Source organism: Arachis hypogaea, chromosome 11, assembly GCF_003086295.3.
Source record: "Arachis hypogaea cultivar Tifrunner chromosome 11, arahy.Tifrunner.gnm2.J5K5, whole genome shotgun sequence".
Classification (NCBI taxonomy): Eukaryota; Viridiplantae; Streptophyta; class Magnoliopsida; order Fabales; family Fabaceae; genus Arachis; species Arachis hypogaea.
Window position 1 is genome coordinate 5,106,475 of NC_092046.1, and position 17,057 is coordinate 5,123,531.

The 17,057-nt window shown below is 31.1% G+C and overlaps 1 protein-coding gene across 1 annotated transcript; it reads left to right on the forward strand.

Annotated features, from left to right (window-relative positions):
- The first annotated feature begins 6,832 nt into the window (after positions 1–6,832).
- LOC112720003 (zinc finger CCCH domain-containing protein 66-like) lies at positions 6,833–8,902 on the forward strand. Its single transcript, XM_025770785.3, has one exon. The coding sequence runs from the start codon at positions 7,096–7,098 to the stop codon at positions 8,824–8,826; it is 1,731 nt and encodes a 576-aa protein (XP_025626570.1). The 5' UTR covers positions 6,833–7,095; the 3' UTR covers positions 8,827–8,902.
- The last annotated feature ends 8,155 nt before the right edge of the window (positions 8,903–17,057 follow it).

A 17,057-nucleotide genomic window follows, 5' to 3' on the forward strand; every position in this document is an offset into this window, starting at 1 on the left:
ATCACTAAATTAAGAAACCAGCGTTGAACTGTCGAATTAGTCGATTGAATCGAACTGTAATTCGGTCAATTTTTGAACTGTGTCAAAAACGGTTGCGTTTTGGTTGCTGAACCCTATTACCCTAACTCCCTAAATTTCCTAACTATTATCCTTCTCCTCTTTAGTCTCCACAACAAGCAGAAGCAGAACACTAAGCAGTACTCACCTAGACGATTGGACCTCGAGCTTCCAGCACAACTTCCGTTCAGTCATTGCCGCCGTTGCAATTTTTGTCCAGCCAACGTCAGCTAGCTTTGTTTACGCAGCCACTTTCCATTGCGCAACCAGCTCTGTTTGATCTTGAAAATCGATACCAGCGCCAACGCCACTTTTCGTCGCACAGCCACTTTCCGCCGGCGCCAGCTCTGTTCCACACTTCCATCCCATCAGCCACTGTCTTGCCTCTTGTTAGCCATTATCTCCGCCAGATCTGCTTTTTTCTAGGCTTCCAGCTTTTCTAGGTATTAATTTTTTTCTTTGTAATAATAATTGTTGAATAATTGATTAATTATTATTAGTTAACTTTACTGTTGAAGCATTGATTATTGATTAATTGTTGAAGTATTGATTAATTATTGGGTTCTAAACTTTTCTGTTGAAGCATTGAATATTGATTAATTGTTAAAGTATTGATTAGTTGTTGGGTGCTAAACTTTGATGTTGAAGCATTGATTAATTGTTGAATAATTTTGACGGTTGTCTGTTGAGATTATTGGGTTGGGACGGGTTGCTGTGATATTGTAATTGGATTGTATTGTTATTGGATTGTTGGTAATTTTTAGGGATGGATGAGAGTATCAATAAAAAAATACCTAAGAATAATAATGCAGAGAATAATTCGGCTTTGAATCCTGTTGCTTCAAATCTGCAGTAAGTTATGGCGGCTTTTGATGATTTATGATAAATTTGGATGTTGGTATTTTATGTTTGGTTGGTTTTATTTGTTATTTGACTTTTAAATTTGTATTTGAACGAGATCATAACATTGTGGTTTATGCAATACTTTTAATTTGGATAATATTTTAAAAATTATATTAAATTATAATTATATTTTAGTGTATTTATTTATATTTTATTATAAAATAGTTTTTTCGATTGAACTACAGTCAAACTAGTTAAATAAATAAATTAATAAACTAGTAACTAGAACGGTTGGACAATGGATTCAGTTTTCAAAATCTTGGTTAAAAGTATCAATGTTTAGTCACCCAAAAAAATATCAATGTTTTCATCTTTACAATATAAATTGTTTATATTTAAAATTTTAACAAATGTCTTTAGCAAAATTAATTAAGGTATGTGAATATATACCACACAATATTAAAAAGCTTCAGTTGAGAAAGAGATGAAAATAAATAGTATGATTATAATATTGAGAGAGATAATTAAATTTATTATAATTGCATGTGACTATCATATTAATTAACACATTATTTATTGGTTTGAATATCTAGTGTCTTTATTAGTATGCTAATTGAATGGTTATTGAATATGATTTTAAATACTTATAAAATTAATTATTAATTAATAAAAATAATATATTACATCTGAATAATGAGTTTGAATGCTGCAAGTATAATGATTAAATTAAATAAAACTTTACGAAAATAAAGGAATGAGTTAGTTTATTGAGTCATTAGTTTATTATAATAATAGTAAGAAAATAGAGTTTGATAGATATAAAATATTTTAAAGGATAATTAACCAAGCTAAAAAATTATATATATATATATATATATATATATATATATATATATATATATATATATATATATATACTTTGTTCTTTTTTAGTTTTGATTAGTAAAAATAATATATTTTTTATTATCAAATTGTCAAAAAATATCCATTGTCAAAAAATATTGCTAGATATAATTGATAAATTTATTATGATTAATTTGTCACCAATATATTATTTTAATCTTTACAAAATAATTATTTAATTATTATTCTAATTTGATCACATAAATAATAATTATATTTTTAATTCAAATGAGACTTTGTTAGCACCAAAAAAGATCTGGATAATACTAAATTGCTGAGGTAGAGGCTAAAAAAGAATTTAGATGCGAAATAGAATTTGAATCCTCTAAATTTTATATTTTTTATTTTAAAAGATAAAGTAAAATGTTTTATTATTAAATATTTTTTTTCTTATATTTTTTTATCTCACCTATAAAATAAATAATAATAAATCATATTTTACTCTCTAAAATAAAATTCAAAATTTAAAAAATTCAAATCTTACGAGATAATGTCTCCTGATATAAAAAGGGAGCTGAACCTGCTATAAGAGGGGCAAGCTCTCCTCAAGGTATTAGCTACCATGTCTTAAAGAATTTTGTTAGTGGATTAATTATTTTGTTGTTCTTCATCATTTTTTTAAATTTGTAATTAAATTTTTATATATATTTTTAATTAAATTTTTATATTATTTTTAATTTTATAATTAAATTTTTTGTATAAAATATATTAAAATTAATATAATATTACTTCTAAAAAATATATAATAAAAAATTTAATTAAATTCTTAATTATGATTACTTTTAATTTATAAAAATATATTTTGTTAACTCTAATATTTATTATACTCATAAAAATTTAATTATAAAATTAAAAATAATAATATAAAAATTTAATAAAAAATTATAAAATTTAATTATAAATTTAATAAAATTATAAAGACTAACAAAATAATTAAATTTATTTTAATTTAATTTTATAGTATTTTTTATTTATTTGTTTATATCTTTCAAAAAAAAACTCAATTTCAATCAATAATTAATGATTGGACCACGGCTAAGCAAATTCATTTACTATTTTTTATTTATTTATTTTTTTTATCTATTTTTACTTTCTTTTCCTTCCAACATCATAATTTCACTCATCATTACTAGTCATCTACTGCTACTCTCGGCTGTCCACCTTTAATCCAAAATTTTAATCCCTAAATTTTGAATTATAAATTCTAAATTTTAAATTTTAAATTTATTTTATTTTATTTTATTTTTAGATTATAGTTTTCATTTAAATTTTGGATTTTTTAATTTAAAATATTTTTTCATGTTCATTTCTTTTTAATTATTGACTCATTTTAAAATTATTTAGTTGAATTAATATCGACATGCTAAACGTTTTCTTTTAACATATTATATTGTATGAGTAGAATTTTAATCTATATTTTAATTGAGATATTTTTTTAAAGACAATAGTGATATTTTATTCAATAAAAAATTAAATACAATATTCAAAAATTAGGGTAAGAGAAGTAGAAAAAAGATTCTCAAATATTCACGACAGGTGAAATTGTAAAAAAAAAAAAAACGCAAAAGCAAATAGAAAAAGAAATCTTAGGGCATTATGTATAAGGCAAAATAGATAATTCCTAGTTTAACTTAAACGATGTTGCTAGTACTTTTTTCGGAGGCTCCTGGACATGCTCGAATACTCATCAACACCTCTCCTTCTAAATATTTTAAGCTATAATCAAAATCAGTTGAGATCTATGAGAGCTTTTTCCATGAAATCCAATTTGTAACACCAAATCCCTCCATCACTTGAAAAAAAAGGAACATCTAGGGTCTGGAATGAGATTAGCTAAAGGACTCTTCTTCTACGCTAGATTAGCGTCTCCACAAAAAAAAAAAAATAGACAGTGCATGAGTGATTCTGGTGCTAAGTTGCAGATTGGATAAGTTGTCAGAGTGGATGAAAACTGTTGGTGGATGAGAAGCAGAACAAGAAGTTTACTATGGAGGATTTTTCACGCAAAGAACAAAATCTTGTGAAGAATTTTTAACTTTCATAAATGGCTCCAAATTGGCTCTGTTGCATGAAGTTCAGACAGAATTCAATAAAAGTATGATAAAATTGGTAAGCAATCTTGTACCTTAGTGCAACATCATATATTTTTGCTCTATTCATCACTCATTGAATTGTGTCTTCATCTTTTTTCTGGGATTATGGAAAGGATTCGCTAAGCAATTTCTTGAGAAAAAATATTAGATTTGAGATTAGTGCTTGGTTCCACTATTTATTTGACAAAAACAGGTCTTTCACCTATAACAGATGGTAATTATCTAATAGCAGTGCCGCAGATGGTGGAACAGTGAAGGGATAAGGAGGAGGGAGCTATGATTCACTGAAGATTCGGATATCACTAGAACTTACTTTCCAACTAATGTCTTTTTCTACAACTCGCCTCCCTTCAAGAATATTTTGCCAACCCCAATAAGGTAAGTTTCTTACTTCTACTATAAGGATATAATTAAAACAAAGCCCTGAGATATTTGAAACAAAGCCTGCTTTTTTTAGGCTTAGTCACCTTATCCCAACTAATTCATACCATTCGCATTTCAAAACCTTACTTCCCCATCAGAACTAGGTTAGAATATTATAAATTTTATTTAGTAGGCTATCCGAAAGTTTAAAACATGACAAGGTGTATATTGGTATGGCTTCACCAACTGTTTGCAGTAATACCTGTCTTCCTCCATTAGATAACAAGCACGTTTTCCATCTTTGTGCCCTTTTGAGAACCTTATCTTTGATTGAGTTGAAAGTGGTTTTCTTAGAGCTATTGGTAAGAAAAGGTAGACATAAATATTTATCCTGGGTGCCTATGTGAGAAATATTCAACTGGACTATTAGGGAGGTTCTAATCGGCACTGAAATGTTATTACTAAACAATAAGGCCGATTTATTAAGATTAACCTTTTACCCACTGAAACTCTTATAAGATTCCAATAATTTTAGAATAGAGGCACAACTATTTTTTGAGACTTTATCGAATAGAATGAAATCATCAGTGAATAGCAAGTGATTTATAGTTGGGCATCTTCTATTTATCTGAATTTTTCAAATGAGACTATTTTATTTGTTCTACTTTGTGTAGCAAGAAAGAAAGTCCTTCTGCACATAATAAGAAAAGAAAAGGGGATAGAGGGTCACCTTGATGGATGTCTCTATTTGGTTTAGAAAAACCATATGATTGACCTTCCACAATAACAGAGTAAAAAACGGTTATCATCAATTCATGAATTCAGTCGATGAATCTCGATTCAAATCTCAACTTCTTCATAATAAACCATAAAAAATGCCACTTCACCCTGTCAGGCTGTAATCATATCAAGCTTAAGTGTCATTTCGTATTCCAAACCTCGCTCTTTTTGTTTAAGGTAGTGCATACATTCGTGTGTTATAAGAATATTATCAGAAATAAGTCTACTTTTTAAGAATGCACTCTGAGTAAGACTAATTACTTTATTCATATGCTTTTGAAATCTGTGGACAGCATCTTTGAAATGATTTTGTAGACAATAGAAGACAAACTGATAGACCTTATCTAAATCATATCGCTCACATCTGGGACTTTTGGCACTAGACAGATATTGATGTGGTTAAAATTTTTTAAAATTCTATTTCCAACAAATTTTTTTTTTAAAGTTTGGAATATGTCTTCTTCCACTATATTCCAATAAAATTAAGAGAATTTAATTGTTATACCATTTTCTCTTAATATATGCTGACAGTAAATACTAAAAGTAACTTTTTTTTTTATCTTTTCTATAGAAATACATGATTAAAATAAATGATTTTAAATATTACTCCATTACTACTTATGTAATCCCTGTAAATCCCAAAGAATTATATAGAAATAAAAGAAGACCAAAATATAAGTTATTTTTTATAAAAGTTGCAATTGAATAATATTAGAATCCATTTATTTCAATCATATAAATTATTCGTTTATTTCAATCATGTAAAATATAATTTTTTAATGTTTATCTTATAATTGAAGCAACACTAACTAACTTTTTATATTTCTTTCGTTAAAAATATTTACTTCTTAGTTTTTCCCAAAAAAAATATAACGATGAAGATAATAACAACGACAATGATGATGACGATGACGAGAATACGATGATAATATAGAATATTATGATAATTTATTAAACGTCATTTAAATAAGATATGATTTTGTGAATTTTATTTAAAGATATTATTGTACACTAAAATTAATTATTATGTATTTATATATATATATATATATATATATATATATATTTAATTTATTTTTAATATATATTTTATATTAATGACTAATTTTAATATATATCTAGTATGATAAAATTCTATTTGAAGTCACATTTATTTAATGGATAAATAACAAAAGTAATTTCTAAAATTATATAATACCACATAAAAATATTATTTATATAATAAAATTAATTATTAAAATTAATCATTATATATTTATATATAAAAATATATAATTTAATTTATTTTTTATATATATTTTATATTTTAATATATATTTTATATTAACAACTATTTTAGTGTATATTTAATATAGTTGAATAATATATGATATACATTATAAAAACAAAAAGTACTCAAAAGTCAATATAGGGGTAGCTCTCTTTGGTTATTATGTACACGCGTTAATACGACTTTAGGTTAAAAATTGTTTCGTTTATCTCCTAAGTCCTAACCCGTACGGTAAAACATGAAAAATAAAAACAAGAGTATATAGTGCCAAATGTGATTTATTTATTTTTAAAAAATTCCAGCTTTTTTATGTTGGGACCATGCATGGAGAGCACAATTGTTACTATGCAGGAAATAACCAAAATCGTACTGTGAAACAACAGTATGCTCTATCTTTTTCACTGTCAAACATAACAACATAACTAGGAACAGGTTGGTTTTGCAACAGTTTTTCGGTGTATGTTTATTTTTAGAATTTTCTCGTTAGAACGTTGAAACATTTATCATGAAAATTACAAAACAAATACTCCGTTAGCTTGTTGCGAATCATCGTGAGTTGCCAAATTACATTTCACAATTCACAAAACGGCTACAAACATCTCTCTTTCCTCTAGGGCATCATCTTAATTGGTTTTTTTTGTTGTACTGAATCAGAATCTAATAACAAAGTCTCATACGCTTTAAAATTCAGAAAATCCTGTCCCTTTCTTTCATGTCACATTGAAGCAAGCCTGTTCTATCAGCTCTGATTTTCTTACAGATTCTGTCAAGAAAATCAGACACACAATGGAATCCAAGATTAATAATAAGACTTGTCAAGAAGGGTTGCACCACAGAATCTCTGCATTGCTTGAGTTTTCAGCCTCAGATGATGTAACAGCGTTCAAGGAAGCTATTGAGAAAGAGGGCCATAACGTTGGTGAGACTGGATTATGGTATGGTAGGAGAATTGGAACAAAGGAAGTTGGATATGAAGAGAGAAACCCTCTTATGATAGCTGCAATGTTTGGCAGCAAGAATGTCTTGTCTTACATTCTCAAAACAGGCAAAGCTGATGTCAACAAATCTTGCGGCTCGGATTCAGCCACGGCGCTCCACTGCGCCGTGGACGGAGCCTCCCCAGCCTCCGCCCAAATTATCAAGTTGTTGCTTGAATCTTCAGCGAATCCTAACGCCGTGGATGCCAGAGGCAACCGGTGCTACGACTTGGTTGTCTCCATGCCGTCCGTCTACAACACAAGAAAGAAGGCCGTACAATCGCTTCTAGAAGGGGCGAACAATGTATATAAGAAGGAGGCAACATCGATTGGAATATCATCAAGCTTGAACGAGAGAGGCAAGGTAGCTGCTGGTACGGCAGAGTTTCCGGTGTCTCCTCGGTATAAAGAGTTTCCGGTGGACCACTCGCTACCGGACATAAAGAACGGTATATATAGCACGGACGAGTTTAGAATGTATACCTTCAAAGTGAAACCATGTTCGAGAGCGTATTCACACGATTGGACAGAGTGTCCTTTCGCGCATCCCGGCGAGAATGCCAAGAGGCGCGACCCGAGGAAATACCAGTACAGCTGCGTTCCCTGTCCGGAGTTCCGGAAAGGGAGCTGCAGCAAAGGAGATTCCTGCGAATACGCGCATGGAATCTTCGAGTGCTGGCTTCACCCGGCTCAATACAGAACAAGGCTGTGCAAGGACGAGATGGCATGTACTAGAAGAGTGTGTTTCTTCGCGCACAAGCCAGAAGAATTACGTCCTCTGTATGCTTGTTCTGGCTCTGCATTGCCTTCTCCCACTTCTTATTCGCCAGGTGGCGCTAATTCATTGGACATTTGTTCATCCTTATCGTCACCAGATGGTGGTGGATCTGGATCTTCACCGGTGTGGCAAGCTCCTCAAGCTAAGCTTCCCAAAAGCAGGCTAAACCTAGCCCTCAGCGCTAGAGATGTTAATCTTGACATCCAGTCGATCGGCCTCGAAAGCCGGCGACTGATGCAAAAGCTTATGATGGAAGAGATGGTTTCATCAGCATTATCTCCCAATTCTTCCACCTGGAGAAACTCGTTGCCTACGAGTCCGTCTTTCGCTTCTCCGGTTCCGTCTCCGACTAATATTTGGGGAAGTGCTTCCAACTATTCTCCTTCACATTCAAAAGTCATTGGATCGCCGGCGGCATACGGCCTGGATCTTTCCGGTGGTGGCGTCTCTTTGCGGAGTCCGAGCGAGATTCCTTCTCCTTCGAAAAACTCCATAGGCATGGAATCATCGTCGTCTACCTTGTTTGGTTGGGGTTCCCCTGATGGAAAATTAGATTGGTCCATTCGCAGAGATGAGTTTAACAAAATGAACAAGTCAAATTCTTTCGCCTTTCGAAGCACTGCTAATCTTGTTGCGACTCCGGAGCTGGCGGAGGATGCTATTGATGAACTAGATGTGTCTTGGGTTAGTTCTCTTGTGAAGGATTCTTCGAGCAACAACTACTCCACCATGTTAACACATGAACAGTTTAATGTCATGTAATTCATGCTCGGACCATACATATGCTGCCATATAAATATGTAACACTTAAATAAAACAAATTTATTCACTCAACGTATTTCATATGTTTTTATTAGGACATTACTATGTTTAGGTGATCCTTTGGACAATAATATTTTGAATTTGTATGCGTTTTGAAAGGCTTATTTAGAGGGGGAAAAACGTTTTTTTTTTTAAGTATTGTTATATCGAAATTGTATATGTTGATCACTCTAGAACATTTAATAGTTAAATTTAATAAATAGAATGATCACTTAAATATTTTCACCATTGTTTTTAATAATAGAATCGATTAAATAATTACATTTGCGTTAAATTAAATCAAAGCAAATCAAGTCTAGTAATAATAAAATTAAAAAAAATCAGTTTGCAATTAATAAATCTAAATCTTTAATGTTGTCATTATTCACATTAAATAAACGGTTAAGTTCTAAAACTCTTGGTTTCCTCGTCTATTCTTCTCTAGGTGATCAATAATCATACTTTGTTCTATCTTTTTATTCAGCTTCTAAAAGTTTAAGAGTGGGTTAAAAAACAAAAGTTCTGCATTTACTTTTCAGGATCGCTAATATTTGATTAAGCAAGTAAGTCTGATCTTAACACTTTTTCATTTATCTTTTCATTATCAATATTTTATTCATATAATTGCACAGTAATAATACAATATAATTTTATTCTGGTTTATATTTGCTTTGAAGATTAATATGTAGTTATATTTACAATAAAACTTTATGTTAATAAAATTAGGAAGAGCATGATGACGTATATGCAAGAATGACAAAGACCGAGAGTGTTTTGGTGCCACTGTCCATGTTCGTTGGTTTTACGACATTTCAGCATGCTACGCAACCAAGGTTTATAGAACTACGTACTGTCACTTCTAGAGTCTAGTCCCAACAGTTTGATTGTGATTAGGCAAGTGTCGGCTGTCGATGTTGATTTCGAGTTCCAATTGATAAGCAGCCTCATTCACAAATATTAATTTGTCTCCATTGACTGAATTTTCTGGCATAGCCATCCAGTCCCCCAACAAGAACTACCGAAGTCTCGTCCCAGAAGAAACTTACCAAGTCGTGAACACCAATGTAGGCGCGCTTAAAATTATCCAGCTTGGACTGACTCTGCTAGACTAGCACAAAAACCTCCCTAACCTAGGAATCAACAACAGAAGTAAGTACATCTGGCAGTTCAATTTTCGAGATCAACCTCATGCGTGACATTCATGCATGCAAAGGACTCTGTGGTACTCCTATGTAGCCAGGACATCGACTTTGCACGTAATGTAGTAGCCAAAATTTCTTCGGTTTATTTTGCGAAACTGGTAGCAGCATCCGAGCTGTTCAACAAAGCATTGACATGGGTGACATTTCATGGTATTTATGATATTAGATACTTGGTGAAGATTTTGACGTAGGATGTTCTTCCGATGTGGTTGGAGGAGTTTGCTTATGATGTTAGGGAGAAATGCTTATGATGTTAAGCATGTGATGAGGTTTTACAACGGTCTCTATGGCAATTTGGAGAAGGTGGCTGACATAATTCAGGTGGACTGAGTTATTGAAAAGTGCCATCAGACCGGTCTGACAGGTAACAACTTGTTCACTTGTCTCACCTTTCACAAGATTAAGGAAACTTATTTTTTTAGCTAATAGATGAGTTCAATGAATATGTTAATATATTTTTTGAGTTGAAAATTGCAAAAATTTAGCGCTTTTAAGTTGAAAAAAATTATCATAGATTAGAATTATGGAAAAATTTAGGGCAGTAATTTTATTAAATTTTTGCATGTAACCAGTAAAAGAAACACTTTTTAATTTAAATGTAGAAGGAGAAATAGTGTAGTACGTAATTATGGAGTGTATAGGTGCTTTACGCAACTGTAGTGTTAGGAGTAAAAATCAGACCGTCCGATTTTTGAGTACACAAATCGGAGGGTTTGATTTCTATTTAAAAAATTTTAAAAATTTGGAGTAGACAAATTTACTCCAATTTTTTTAATTTTTTAAATACAAGTCGAAGGGTGCAAGAACACTTTTTTATCAATCTGATCACAAAATTCATGCAACCATGATTCATGGTTTTCAACTTCAGATTCGCCTTCACAATCATTGGAATTGGTGCATTCTTTAGATTCTTCTAAAGGCATATTTAGATCAAAACAAGACCATCATACTTCCTTGAATAATTTCTGTGACTTGGATGTTACTTTACTTTGAACTAATTTTCATTTATTCAGAAATATTAAAGTTTTGATGTCTCTTTTTTTCTTAGTTCAACCTTGACACCTTTAGTGTGACATCCTCAGAAGCATTTCCAACTAACAATTTCATTTGACATCTTTTAGCCTGGAGAATTCCTTCCTCAGGAAAATCCCTTCCCTTCCTCATAAGCGACTGAGCCGTTGATGCAGCTATTATAGATGGCGGAGGATACAATAAACACTGAATTATTGATGCTGATTTCCTTTCCAAATGAGTACGAAACCTACCTGTTCTCATTGCTTTGAGCAAACTACTCTGCACCAGAAAATCGACTTTGTCTACATTCTCAAGAAAGATAACCAAATTCGGCTTTTTACCCAACTACCCAGCAATGTAATCCACAGTTGTCTTCCTCTTAAATAAGTCATGGCAATAAGGACTCTGGAATTCGAAAACTGAGTTAGACGGATACAAGCCTTCGAACTAGCTCAAATCCATAGAAATTAGGCCATCTCTGTTACCAAACAAGTACTCTGCAATTGCCAAAGCAATTTTCCTTTTTCCAACTCGATCTGGCCCAAAAAAAAGCAAGCCATGTATCTGCTCTAATATGTGAGCTGTGACGTTTACCGAGGCTACAAAGCGAAATAGCTCGATAGCATGTATGGCCTCTTCTTGCCATCCAACCTTTTCAATGAGAACTTTGTGGAATGACTTGAAATCGATCGAATTTAATTTTCCTTCGAAAGTTGGAGCAGAGCAGGGCTTAGATATAACAATTTGGTGTGTACTACCCTCATTCATGGCTTCAAGATCAGTTGAAACAGAATCTGACAAGTGCTGAAGATTCCCCTTATGATCATGTACCTTTAGAATATTTGGTTCTTGAGCATTTGATGTATTATACATATTTCATAACCCCAAACATGTGGTAAATTTATTCACTATGGCCTTGGTAGAAGGTGAAAGCCAAGAAACTTGAGCAACGTGTTCAATTATTTCATTGTTGACACCAATAGAACCAAAAGGGGATGATGAAGAAAATGGTAACTTATGTTTATTTGAAATTTGTGGAATTTTATTGGAATATTGGATCTCATTGAGGGATGATGAATAAAATGGTAGCTTCTATTTATTTGCCTTTTAAATTTTAACTAAGATCTTATTATTGGCTTATCATCTTCCTTATATTTTTTTTGACGTATATAACTTTGATTTCTCATCAATTAGTCCTCTCTTTTTATAATAGAAAGAAGGTGAATTTTATGATGTAGAAAGAAAAATTTTTTTACATGTGTATATTTGTGTTGTCAAAAAGGTAGTGTGACAAGTGTTTAGAAAGAGAGTAATTTTTTTTGGTGACTGAAATAAATTAAACAAAGAAAAACAAAAGAAACAAAACAAGGAACTGCTTAAATAGAGGGACAGTCCCGTTTAAGACTACTCTTAAACTCCTCCCAAGGTGAAAGAAGCTCCACATGCGAAAGTTGTAACTTCATCGCCATCTTTACCATAGTATCTGCCACCGTGTTTGCATCTCTCATAATCAAACGAAAGTCAACACGCCAATTCCAATGCATGATATCTCTTATTTTGAGCACCAGTGGATCAATAAACCCAAAACCATCTTGAGTAACAAGATTAAATGCTTCCACACAATCCGTCTCACAAATAACATCTGGTTGACCCACATCCCAAGCTAAGAGATATCCTCTCCAAATAGCAAACAATTCTCCTTGAAGAATACTATTACTCTCAATCATTCCCAAACACCCCCTTTGCCAGCTCCCATTACAATCTCTAATAACACAAGCAAAACCAACACTATCACCCGAACCAAAATAACTAGCATCACAATTAATCTTAAAAGTACCAATGGATGGGGGATTCCAAAAACCATTTAGAGTAGAGGGAAGGGACATACGTTGTAATTCAAAAATATTTCTAAGCTCCTTTTTTGAAGTTAATGCCAGACAAATGACTTTTTCCGGAGGCCAAGTTTTATGGGGATTAAAGATGTCGTTATTCCTTACTCGCCATATCCACCAAAGTCCCGAAAAGAACTTGAACGGGTGCTCTCTGCTATGATACAAGAACCAGTTCTTTAAATCCAAAGGATGACAAGGAATATCCAACCTTTGCCAGACAAGCTGAGCTTTTGGACAATCCCGAATACAATGTATAACCGATTCCTGGCTAGAAAGACATCTTGGACACCTATCCGATGACAACATCCCTCTTCTAAAGCGAAAACTTGCAGTAGGAAGAGCCTCCTTAAGACACAACCAAGCCAAAAACTTATGCTTTTCCGGAACAAGCTGACGCCAAAGCCAAAGCCAATTCTCCCTCTCCTCCCAACCAAACAGCTGCTTACACAACCACAAGTAACCATTGCGTGAGTCATAGACTTTGGCAGCAGACCCACTCCAATACCAACCCACTTCCGGACCTGCTTGTTCATCTGGATTGTAAGAGAGAATATTATCTTTCAGATTTTGAGATAAAGGAGAATAAAGAGTATCCAAATGCCACCTACCAACCGACCAAATATCCTGTATCCGGAGATTCGAATCAGAAATGTGGACATAATCCATCTCATTAGATAACCGTCCTTCTCTCCTCCAGCTAGAAAACCAAAAATTCTGGTTCAAATCTCCAATACACCAAGCAAACCCATCCTTCAACACTTTCCAAGCCTTGCAAAGACACCTCCAAATGGGAGAGTCCTTGTTCTTAGGATAACTAAAACAGTCATATAGAGATGATCGGTATTTGGCATCCAATAATTGGACCCATAGCTTGTTTGGCTGCTGAAAAAAAGTCCAAACTAGCTTCCCAAGAAGAGCAATATTTACACAATAAGGATCTCTAATCCCCAAACCTCCATATTTTTTGGGAGTAACCAGTACCTTCCAACTAACAAGATTCAATCCTCTTCCATCAACTTGTCCTTTCCAAAGAAAATTCCTCATCATAGACTCCAATTTACTAATGATTCCTTTGGGAAAAATAGAGACCTGCATCTGGTACGTGGGAATAGCAGCGGCAACAGAATTAACCAAGCAGAGTCTACCAGCCCGATTGAGTAAACTCCCTTTCCAGCTTGCTAGCCTACTCCGAATCTTATCCAGGACACCATTGAAAGCTGAACGAGTCACTCTAGAATGGCTAAGGGTAACTCCAAGATACTTGCCCAAATCCTAGACAAATCTGATAGAGGATACCCCAGTGAAAACCTCTTTCCTTGTTGCAGAGACATTCTTGGAGCAAAGCGCTTTAGACTTCTCCACATTAATCTTCATCCCAGATGCTTTGCAAAAAGTCTCTAAAACCAACATCACATTTTGCACTTGTCTTTTTGTAGCTTTACAGAATAGAAGCAAGTCATCCGCAAACATTAAATGGGATATTCTTGGTCCCCCTCTAGAAATAGCAACCGGCTCCCACAAGCCCAAATCAACCTGATGACTAATAAAGCATGCCAGTCGCTCCATACACAACACAAAAAGATAGGGTGACATAGGGTCTCCTTGTCTAAGACCTCGGCTAGGAGTAAAGCCATTTAGACGACTCCCATTCCAAAGAATAGATAAGGAAGAAGCAGTGACACAATTCATAATCAAATTAAGTGTAGGAATAGGAAAACCAAAGCTCTTAAGGGTATGAGCTAAAAACCTCCAATCAACTCTGTCATAAGCTTTCTCCAGATCAATCTTAAAGGCCAGTGTGCCTTTCTTTGATTTAGTCTTCTTCATAAAGTGGAGGACTTCTTGAGCAATAATGATGTTGTCAGGAGTTGAAGAGACAAGATTTGACATGTTGCAAGTAAAATGTAGTGTATTTTGTCGTATATAACATGTAAATAATGTATTGATTAAATAGGCTAATTATATTTATGTTAATTAATTATTAAAGATAATATTGGACCTTGTATGATTTTTTTATTTTTGAACTTTTTGAATGTACACTTTTTCTCTCCAAAAATTTATTAATATTTATTTATTTTAATATATACTTTTTTTCTTTTTTGATGACTTAGATATATTCAGTTTCACAAATATAAAAATGTATTTACATATTTTAACCAACAAAAAAACATATAACTTTACGTATTTACATACATTTAAATTAACGGTAATATTTATATATATCTAATTTAAATATTATATCAATATATTTGTCAATATTACTCTGGATACATATAAATATTTATAAAAAAATATTATCCAAACACCACATATTTTTGACATCTCATAAAAATAGTTTGTTATTAATTATTTATATATTAAAATTTTTTTAAATTAATAAAACAAAAAAAATTTATATTTAATTGTTTAAAAAATATTGATGTCAAAATAATATTTGTAATACTGCCATTTTTATGGTGCAGAAAGAGAGAATATATATTTTGGAATAGTTGATTTTTTTTAAGAATGAAAATTGTAATAAGAAATTTTGCTTTTTGTTATAAAGGGAAATTAAAAATAAATTTAATTTTAATATAGTGTTAGTATAAAATAATTTTATATTTATATCTAATGACGTAACACTACATTAACAAAAATAATTACTTTTTATAGACAGTGTTTATTGTCGTCTAAAAGACCAAATATAATTACACTACTGTGTAAAACATATTTTATATTATCAATACATCAAAATTAAATTCACTAAAAATATGTGCAACCAAAATTTGTAAAACACCAGACATATTTTTTTGGTGACTCATAACACCAGATATATAGAAAAACATGGTAGATACCAAGAAAAATATAAGAAAACATAGTTATTTTTCGGTATTATGTAGACGATATCTTGTTATTTTGTTTGCATTAAAATATCTATTTACAATTGTTTATAAAAAATAATTAAAAAAATTTTTCAAATACTAAAAATGAAAAATCTTTTAATAATTAATATTTAAAAAAAATTGTCAAAAAGAATTAAATACTTCAAGTTATTATTAGAATATTTTAGTGAATATTTAATATTTATTATTGGAATATACTTCAGTTATTAATTTTTTACAATGAATAAACTATGTTATTGAGTGAATATTTAATATTTATTATTTTATTAAACGAAAAAAGTATCTCGTTTGAACAGATTTAACAAAACTATATGATTAGTTTCTCTTTGAGGGCATAGAAGTGTGTTGAAGAAAGATGATAATTTTTTAATATATATTATACATTCATTAATTTAATTTAAAATAAATATTAATAAATTTTTGTGCGTAAAAATTAAATTTTCAGATGATATTTATTATGTAAATAAAAATAATTAATTGAATTTTCTTTTTCAAAGTAACATGAGTTAGAAGAAAAATTATTAACTTAAATAAAAAATTAATGAAAAAGAAAAATACACTACATTTTACTTGCAATATTTCAAATCTTATCTTTTCAATTACTCTCTTTTTAAACACTTGTCACACTACTCTTTTGACAATATAAACATACACATGTTGAAGAATCTTTCTTTCTACATCATAAAATTCACCTAAAAAAATTGGCGGTACTTTGAAACGGATTTTATTTTAATTTCTAACATAAATATTTCTGATTTAATTTAGAAATAATGTGTTTAGGATTGGAGATTGGAGTAATATACGTTACCCTAAAATACAAAAGATGAGATGTTAATAGAATAAAATTGAACTTTCATGATAATTATATACGTTATATTTTTACTTTTACGAGTTTATAACTCACCTGTTTAATTTTAATCAAAATAAAATAATAAATTGAGAGAGTACGTAATAAAATTAAAAGAGTGCGTTAAGAGTTTTGAATTTTAAACTTTTTTATGGACTTCTGAAAGTTGTTAATTCAATATAAAGATAAAATTAAATGTTGAAATTTTAACTATCGGTTTAGTTTGTTTATTAGTCTAAAAAAATATATATGAATTTTTTTTGAATCTTGAGAAATTCATAAGTCAAAAAAATTACAACGGATTATTTAAAATAGAAAAATTTCAACTGAACTCTTAATTCCTTTTTTCTTGAGC

Excerpts from the sequence above, each read along its gene's own strand:
- LOC112720003 (XM_025770785.3), top strand. The coding sequence starts at position 7,096 with ATGGAATCCAAGATTAATAATAAGACTTGTCAAGAAGGGTTGCACCAC.